This window comes from Podarcis raffonei, chromosome 5, assembly GCF_027172205.1.
Source record: "Podarcis raffonei isolate rPodRaf1 chromosome 5, rPodRaf1.pri, whole genome shotgun sequence".
Classification (NCBI taxonomy): domain Eukaryota; kingdom Metazoa; phylum Chordata; class Lepidosauria; order Squamata; family Lacertidae; genus Podarcis; species Podarcis raffonei.
Window position 1 is genome coordinate 76,490,438 of NC_070606.1, and position 9,851 is coordinate 76,500,288.

At 44.0% G+C, this 9,851-nt stretch overlaps 1 protein-coding gene across 1 annotated transcript; it reads left to right on the forward strand.

Moving 5' to 3' along the window:
- Positions 1-6: 6 nt before the first annotated feature.
- Positions 7-5,331, forward strand: ZIC1 (Zic family member 1). Its single transcript, XM_053390224.1, has 3 exons — positions 7-1,892; positions 3,015-3,178; positions 4,083-5,331. Exons 1-3 carry the CDS (start codon positions 902-904, stop codon positions 4,278-4,280), a joined length of 1,353 nt encoding a protein of 450 aa, XP_053246199.1. The 5' UTR covers positions 7-901; the 3' UTR covers positions 4,281-5,331.
- Positions 5,332-9,851: the final 4,520 nt, after the last annotated feature.

Consider the following 9,851-nt stretch of genomic DNA (forward strand, 5'->3'; position numbering starts at 1 on the left):
CGCGTTCACCGCCCGGCTGAGGAGGTGAAAGTTTCTCCCCAGGAAGATAAACCGCAAAAGACAATATTGTGCATGATTTGCGCCGTTTTTTTTTTTTTTAACAAAGCAGGGGGAAAAAAGGAAAGTGAAGGGGGAAAAAAGCCCAAGGAGGGGGAAAAGAGACGGAAGGGGGAAAAGAGTGCAAGAACTGGAAGAGAAGAGAAAATTGCTCGCTAGTCCGCTACATTCCTCTAGCCTCTTTTTTTTAAATTAAAAAAAATAACCAGAACTGAAGGAAGTTTAATTTTTGTTTTGCTCCCCCCTCCCCCGTCTGAGCCTGTTTCCTCCTCTCTCTTCACCATTGTTATTCGCGAGCGGAGTCTTCTGAATCCTTTCCCTCCTCCCCATTGAACCCCCCTGAAAAAGTGCAGTCCGAGAGGCAAGAGAGGGGGCGATCGGTTTTTCTGTGCGCGCGCCGATGTCTTTTTTATTCTTATTCTCCAATTTTTGCAGCTTCTAGATTTCTTCCGCGGGCTCTGCCCACCCCTAAGCCCTCACCCACCCTCTCGTTTTGTGTGTGTGCGTGTGTGTGTTTTGGGTGCGCGGATGCCGAAGGGGGAGTTCCTGATGTGGTCGCTTTAGTGGTGAACGTCGCGCGGACTTTTGCAAGAGAAAGAGAGAGAGAGGCTGCTTGGATTGGCGGCGGCGGCGACGGCGGCTCTCTTCCTCGTCGGCTGATCCGGCAGTTTGTTGGCTGCTGCTGCTGCTGTTGTTGTTGCTGCTGCTGCTGCTTACCCCCACATCTTCCACGTCCTTTCCCCCCCCTTTCCCTCCTTAATTTATATTTTCTTAAATCTTATTTCATTTTTGCATCACTTTTCCTCGGCGGTTGCTGCCGCAGCTGCCTGAGAGCCGGGAGAAGATGTTGCTGGATGCCGGACCGCAGTACCCCGCCATCGGAGTGACGACCTTCGGCTCCTCTCGCCACCACGCCACGGGCGACGTGACGGAGCGCGAGGTGGGACTGGGCATCAACCCTTTCGCCGACGCCGGGATGGGCGCCTTCAAGCTCAACCCCAGCAGCCACGAGCTGGCCTCGGCCGGCCAGACCGCCTTCACTTCGCAGGCCCCTGGCTACGCGGCCGCAGCGGCGCTGGGGCATCACCACCACCACCCGGGCCACGTCGGCTCATACTCCAGCGCGGCCGCCTTCAACTCCACGCGGGACTTTCTCTTCCGCAACCGGGGCTTCGGCGAGGCGGCGGCGGCGGCCAGCGCCCAGCACAGCCTCTTCGCCTCGGCGGCCGGCAGCTTCGGCGGACCGCACGGGCACGGCGAGGCGGCGGGCCACCTCCTCTTCCCGGGCCTCCACGAGCAAGCCACCGGCCACGCGTCGCCCAACGTGGTCAACGGGCAGATGCGCCTGGGCTTCTCCGGAGACATGTACGGCCGGCCGGAGCAGTACGGCCAGGTGACGAGCCCGCGCTCCGAACATTACGCTTCGCCGCAGCTGCACGGCTACGGCCACATGAATATGAACATGGCAGCCCACCACGGGCCGGGGGCCTTCTTCCGCTACATGCGCCAGCCCATCAAGCAGGAGCTCATCTGCAAGTGGATCGAGCCCGAGCAATTGGCCAACCCCAAAAAGTCCTGCAACAAAACTTTCAGCACCATGCACGAGCTGGTGACTCACGTCACCGTGGAGCACGTCGGCGGGCCCGAGCAGTCCAACCACATTTGCTTCTGGGAAGAGTGTCCCAGGGAAGGGAAGCCTTTCAAGGCCAAATACAAACTGGTCAACCACATCCGAGTCCACACGGGGGAGAAACCTTTCCCGTGCCCTTTCCCGGGATGCGGGAAAGTCTTCGCTCGCTCGGAAAATCTCAAGATCCACAAAAGGACGCACACAGGTACGTCTCCAAACCAACCGACCGGGCCGAGCCGCCCGTTGCCTGTTGAAGCGAACTCTCGCGCTTTCCAAGAAGGAGCCAGCTCAAAACAAATCAAAGGGGGGGGAGGGGGATTAGGGAAGAAATATAGGGGTGGGGGCTCCTTTCTTAAACAAATCCACACCAAGAGCCGGGTTCAGTTCAGCTGGTGAATTAATTGGCACTATAAACCAACCAAACATTGCTTTTCTTTTTATTTATTTATTTTTTTAAGTAGGAAAAATCAAATGTACGGTAGGGCTCTAAATGTTTCAGGGAAAAAAGGGGAGATTAGGGTGTGGGGTGGAGGGGAAAAGATGGCAGCGATCTGAATTGTTAAAATTTATTGGTTTTAATTAATTGGTAGTCGAGGCCACTGACTGTCTTACAGTGAGAAATCCTGCTAAATATATGGCTACCTAACCTCAGCTTTCCTTGCTATCTATTTCTCACCCTCTGTAAATATTTAATTATGTGGGGCTATTGTAAGTAATCAGAGCTGTACGAGTTTATGTATTATTACAACGAAACGTGGGGGTTGGGAGCGCTGAAATCACTCGCAAATCACCAGCTCCCTGTTCTAATATTTCTTGTGTTGTCTTTTCCTTCTCCCTCTCCTTTTGGAAAAAGAAATCCCACAACCTGTCGTGTGTTTATCTATTTTTTTTTTAAAAAATCTAAAGCTGGCGCTATTGTGATTTGAACAGTTTAATCAGAAGCGTGCAATGCACTGCAAGTTTAATAACTAATACTACTGTGCAGCCGTGGAAGATTATGTGTACACTACGTAATAAATAAGGAAAGGAAGGGAAGGGAAGGTAAACAAACGCCAAATTTAGCCATAAAAGTGGCAACAACCCTTCCTCTCCTTCCAAAACTGTGTGCAGATGTACTGCTTTGCCAGGCGTTCATTTTCTGGTGAGATGCCACAGTTCGCTGTTTAAAAGAAAAATAAGAAAAAAGGGGAAAGAAAACAGGCTTTGATTTAATTTACTCTTGTGCAGTAAAGTGGGGGGTTAGAATTGGCTGCAGGTGTTGCTCCATACTATAAAAATCTAGGTGCCATATTTCCAATTAGGTCGACTTTGTTTGTTTTTGTAATAGGTGAAAAACCCTTTAAGTGTGAATTCGAGGGCTGTGACAGGCGCTTCGCCAACAGCAGCGATCGCAAAAAGCATATGCACGTCCACACTTCAGACAAACCTTATCTCTGCAAAATGTGCGATAAGTCCTACACGCACCCGAGCTCCCTCCGAAAACACATGAAGGTAAATGCTAGACTCAGCCCCCCCCCCAGCTTCTCTTTTCATTGGGATCTGCTTGGGCCGGGTGGCCTTCGCCTCTCTCCTTCCACCATCGACTTTGCACACCGCTATTTACTGGAGGAGGGGGGGAGGGGGGAGGGAAATAAACATTTATTCCTTATAAACAGTAGTTTATACAGTAGTGACGCGACGTTCCGGACAGGAAACTGGGAAACTAGCCCGTATTGTTCTGTCACTCTGGAAAGGTTTATTAAAGGAGAAGTGATTACGTTGCTTAAAGGCGTGGAAAGTCTTCGTTTCTGGAGACCCGGGATTCCAGTCCTTTACGCTGTAAATTGTCTCACAATGGATCCCGGTTTGGGCTAGCCTGGGGTTGTGCATTGCTTCAGGGGGAGAATTTAAAGAAAAAGACTCGATGGGGAGTCTGAAGGGACACAGGCAGGCATAGAAACTCTGGGGTTCTTGTTCAAGCCTCCGCTAGGATATCGTTCTTCTTTTGTGTATGCCAGGGCCGTATTTATCTTGCATGGCAGTTCCCTGAAATTAGCTGAGAACAGGCGATCTCGGTGTATAGTTAAGTTAAGGGCTCGGCGCTTCTATGAGATCAGCCAACATCCTGATTAGCGAAGCAGTATTTCAAACTTCACGCTTCCACCGCGCCGCCACCCTCCCCCCACCGTGGCATTTAGAGTTCAATCTGTGAGCTCAGCTCCGTGATTTAGCATGTTGGGCAAGTAAATGGGCCAGATGCATACGTGCATATTGTTTGCATGGGTATAACAATATTTATATATTTATCTAGCCAGGGGTGGGTGGGTGCGTGTGCACCCAGCGATACACGTATATCTATGTGTGAATCCACACACACTTCAAGCATTTCCCTTTGTTATTCATTTCTGTTTTCTAGGTCCACGAATCGTCCTCCCAGGGGTCTCAGCCTTCTCCCGCTGCCAGTTCAGGCTATGAATCTTCAACCCCCCCAACAATCGTCTCTCCATCCACAGAAAACCAGACCACAAGCTCCTTATCCCCTTCATCTTCAGCAGTTCACCACACGTCCAGCCACAGCACGCTCACGTCAAATTTTAACGAATGGTACGTTTAAACAAACGAACAAACAAATGCAAATCCAACCTATTTAAAAGACTCCAAAAATTAATGAACACTTTGAAAATCGATCTTTTTGTGTGTTTTGATTTTTTTTTAATGCTGCCCATAGACCCAGGACCGAATCAAATCAAGAATTCTCTCTCTCCCTTTCTTTCTCTCTCTTTCTATCTCTCTCCCTCTCTTCTTCAATTTCTGTTGTTTTGGTTTTGTCGTGTTTGGGGCAAAGGCTTGGAAAGCAAATGGTTTTTTTCTAGAGTGCGTGAGAAGAGCAGGGTTATTGGGCCATCTTGCCGATGTGCAGGGCTTTTTAATGGAACCACTGACTGGAGTTCTTCAACTGCATGTCTCTTTGGGCAGCGCCTTGTTTTCTGTAAATACAGAAATACTAGCTTACAATGTACTGTTTGATTTTGTAAATAGTTATACCACAAGTTGAATAAGGGGGTACGTGGAATTGTGGTCTTTGCATATATATGTGGGGGGAGGGGAATAGGGGAGGGGGATAGGGGAGGAGGTTGAAAAGTGGGGGGGAAGGAGGGAGGAGGTAGCAAATCATCTATTTGTACTGAATGGCAAGGATGTTCTAGTAAATGTGTACCAAAATGTGAATTACTTTGTATTATTACAGTCTAAACGTCGACCTAACAGAATATTATTGGTATTAATGTGCTTTTCCTTTTGTATAAAGTGCAAACATTTCGTCCCAAAGTCCAGTCTAAGTAGTGCAGTAAAATGTTGTTACACGTCCTGTCAAGAAATTCGTATAGTGCAAGCCTGGATCTGCGTGTCAAACTGTTACATTTGTTTATGTAAAGTGGTATTAAAAAAAAAAAAGCTATAAACTATAACCTGTCCATTGCTTTTGGCAAATACAACCACATACTGTATATACTTCCTAATTTCCATATTTATCCGCATGTAAAGGTCCGGTTATACATGTTACAGATATTCAATATTTATGGCTAGAAGAATTGGTATGTACAATTTAGTTTACAGAACTGTTTGGTAACATTTCGTACCTTATTAAAGATTCTGAAATCCCATAATCCGTGGTAGGAATCCTTATTGACTCAGCCTGCTGCTGCTGCAACTTAGCTAGTTTTCAGGACAGTAAACTACAGACTGGACCAAGAATCCTGCCCCATGACTTCCACTCCTTGTCCTACTGTACTACCATTATGTCATCACTAGACCAGCAACTTTGATATTAATGTGATAAATTGATGTGCCCCTGCTGGCATTTAGGGTAGGATGTAATTAGTATTTATATAAATCTCTATGAAACAAAAGTTTTGGGCTGCAATATAATTTAAATGACCGTTGCTGACTCCTAATAATAACAGTAACAACAACTACAGCAGAGTAGCAATAGATTGCATAAGACCATGCAAATCTTGTCGGGGGGGGGAAGGATGAGGTGTTGCCACAATATCTTAAAATGGATTTGCTCTTTGCTACAATCAGTAATTGCGAAAATAATTCATATGTTTAAATTTGAGAAGCTTTTCGGTATCATTTAATCTGAGTCATTTGAAATCACAGGCAAAGTCTTTTTTTATTCTTGCAAGGCCTTCTGCGATCCTCACCTCTTACCCCCAAAGCCACACCATCATATTATATTTCTCTGTTTAGATGCTCCGTTCTGTGTTTGCAGTTGGTCTATTTTTTTACTATAATTTTGCCAGAGTTGTTCCTTACAACAGCAGCAAAATAACACAAACCCAGAGAGGGTGGGAGGGAGTTTATGTAGTTTGATTATCTCTTTTATTTCCCCCCATTTACTTAAGAAATTCGTTCCATTGGCTGGCGGTGATACAGTAAATTTGTAAATGAGAAGACAATATATATTAAAAAAATCTAAATTACTTGTGCTTAATGACTGTGGCAGAACGCCTTTTTCTCTAAATCAGATTGTCTTTCTTGCAGTTTAGTTTGATAGATTTGCAAGCTGTGGTGCTTCCGTTAACTTAGCGACGCTTGTAGGAACCGCTAGGCTTTGTTCCTTGGTGTAGGTTCCATGATCGCCCCATTAAGCAGACAACATATCAACAGACAACACAGATCATGAGCTCTCTGTGTTTGGGATATTATGTCACAGAGTGAATTGCACCTGCTGACCTCTCTTGTAGGCCAAGATGGCATTTTAACAGCTTCTTTTAAAATATAGATATATAGATATTTAGAAGTTCAGCGAGTCAGCCGCAGCATCAACGGCGATGAGGATTTGGGGATAGTGAAGCTGGTTTGGATCCCCAAGTTATCTCAGTTCTTAATACGCATGTCTACTAGCTACTCACCGTATATATTGACCTGGTATATATTTATTATTTTGTGCAGGATTTTTGTAAACAGAGTCATGGGGGAAGGAGAAGCTTGTGTTTTGCTGGAATGTTTTACTTAAATCTACATAGGCCTCTCTGGACCCTTAGGAAGTAGGATCTGGGCCGCGGAGGTGTGCTGCGATGTCTTATAGATCTTTTCAGTCGGAAAGAAACAGTTAAGAAATAGTAGAGCCTGTTTTGTGTTTTGTGTTTTTTTTAAACTTCACTTCCTAGAAAATGTTATTCTAATGAGAAGCTCATTTATCAGCTCTTCCAGTGCAAAGAGCGCCACCTTGCAGGGCCTACAGATACTGAAAGAAGTTCGAGAGAACCATAGAGGCTGAGGCACAACCCGGAGGAACTGCGGCCGAAAGACACGCTGGGTATTCATTTAACCCTAAAGAAATGCAATGATAAAGTTTAGTCGTCTCCAGACCGTTAGCCTTAGCGGGAAAGTAGCAGTTTCAGCGATTTAGTATGCGAGCCTAAATGGAAAAGGAAAGAAGATATAGGGCAATATACAATATTATCTTCCCTTACCCGCCCACCACCAGCATGATTGAAAGGAATCATCGGTTCATTTTTACAAAATCTAGAAGAATCTTAAAAGATAAATGCCATAGCTTCTTTGGGTGTAGATTTTATTATTCTTCTCCAGTGGTAGTTTGTTTTAGAAATATGTTTTATCTGAACGGATTGCCAGGCTACCAATACCGAGTATTCTGTCATTTTCAAATCAGACGATTTTGAACATCATTAAAACTAAGTTCTATCTATGCTTGAAGTTGTATTGTAACACCCCCCAGCCAAAAAAACAACAACCCCATAGTATCCCCACGACCTATAAAATAACAGGCTTCTCGGAATAACCAGTCAGCCACACATATTTGGTTACACAACTCAGCGATGGGCGCTAGAATGTTTTAAAAGTTTAATACATTTAATTACAATATTGCATCTGTCTGGTTTTGAACAGATAAATAGACATGCACTATTTATATGTATGTGTGTGTTTATACACACACGCGCGCACACTCTCTCTCACACATATATGGAGAGAGATCGTGGCTTCTTGTAAGAATGCTTAATTAACTCTTTTACCGAATAAATCAATACCTGGCGAAGATCATTATTTTTTTAAAAAAATACTTGACAAGAATGCTATTAAGAAGAGAGGTTGCATTAAATGGCCTTTTAAACTCCAACCCAGTCTCTCATTGTGCTAGTACTTTTAATGTCTGCTTCGTGAGATGTATACTTCATACTTTTCTTCATGGGCTATTAGGTATGGAAAGACGTGAACGCTGGCTGAGAAAATATGAATTGTTAGAGTCTATTTAGCAGAAACTCCAGACAATGCAGAAGCGGGCTTGTGGGGCATGGAGAGCCGCGCGTTTGGATTATTGAGGCAGCAGCCTGTAGCTCAGATGATGTTGTTTTATTCCCAGACTCCGCGTCATCTTCCAAAGGATGTAAGATTTCTGTACGCCAATGCGGAACCTTTGAAGACCACCCAGAAACACTGTCCAAAATGTGTGGATATGATTATGTTCGTGCGGGTTTTATAGGCACACACACAAACCGCAGGTAGACTTCACTGGCTGCAATCCTGTGTACATTTACTTGGGAGTAACACCCATTTAACTTAGTATAATTTACAGACAAGTAAACACGCAATAGAAAATATCATGCTTTTATCATGCTTGCAGGCAGAAGCTGTCTGCAACCTGAAGTTTTCATAAATATTTACATTTTAAACAATTTCCCCCCAATGCTATCAATCACCCTCCCATACTTTCTGTAAATAGAAAATAGGAGCCCGTACTTGCGAGATAGGGAATGTAATCAGAAGTAGACTTTGAAGTAAAAACCACTGATGTCAATACGATTAACTTCTGAGTATACATGGTTCTGTTAAATCTTAAAATTAAGCTTTTTAAGAACGAGCTACATTCGGAATAAAGGGTAGTGCAAGATCACGTGGAATTTCGACAGTAGTAGAGTGGCCAATCTGTTGCATACTTTACAACAGGAATAATTTTGTTTACAAACGTAAAACATAAACTACAATTCTCTCTTGTTGTTGTTTAAAAAAGAAATTTGCTTTGCTCGAGAGCATATTTATTCCCCAATCCTAAATAATGCAGACTCTTGGTTTCCGCCTGACATTCCACTGAAACGATCAGAAAACGAAATTCCATTTTGAATTATTGATTTTTCACGGAAATCTGACTGAAATTCCCATTTATTTCCCTGTAAAATTCAGTTGATTCTACTTCCAAGTAACTGTTTAGGATAGGAGACTAAGGGCAGGAGAGGGAAGAGGCAAATGAGAGGGCAAGCTGGCCTACAATGTGAGCTCTCCAAGGGAGGCGGGATGGGAAAGCAGGGATGGAATAGTTCTAAATAATAAACTTGACGCATGGTTTTCTTTGAAGTTAGAATGACAACCCCCCGAAAATCTATATGGGAAGATCTATATTTCTGGCAGAGGAGTGGTAGCTGGCGTCTTTTTGTCGAAAAAGGGAATACAGTTGTATTTAAAGGAACTGAGCGCAAGAAATGGAGGGGCACTTTTACGCTTTTTCTACTTCATATACCTCCGTATACCTACACTATCCACCTATAACCGCATTAGTGCCCTGTTCGGTGTATTTATTTACTTGGCTGTGTTTATGTAGCCTTTATGCGCACATTAATAGACTTAACCTGCTCGAATGACGTAAGAATAAAAAGATATTGACCATTCACCAGTTACAAAGAGTTAAAGAGAGTCAGATAACATTTTCGAGAAGAAAGCAAAATAAGGCTATGAAGGTTTTGATGGCGAGTTGGGGACAAAGGGTGTTTGCAGAAATTATATTTTTTTAAATTTAAAGTAGGCAGAGGACAATTTATATATCACTCAGAAATCCTGACAAACCCACTTTTTTTTACACCTGCTGAGATTCCTTTACATGGGTTTTCGATAGGGCCTCCTAGTTATGGTTTCCCCTGTTTATATAAAACTTTTGTTTGGGAGCTAAAAATATACCAGAGACATACATACCTTTATCTAATGTGCATCTAATGGACAACTATATGGCTTAGCTGTAAATTTCGTGCATACTGGTTCAAATCACATATCCCTGCTTGTTTTGCATTTGGTAACTTCGCATTTTAATTAATTTTTATTTGGCTTTCCTCCCACATTGCCTTTGATGCTTTTTTGTGTGGTCTTACCGTAGTACACTCTCCCCCTCCCC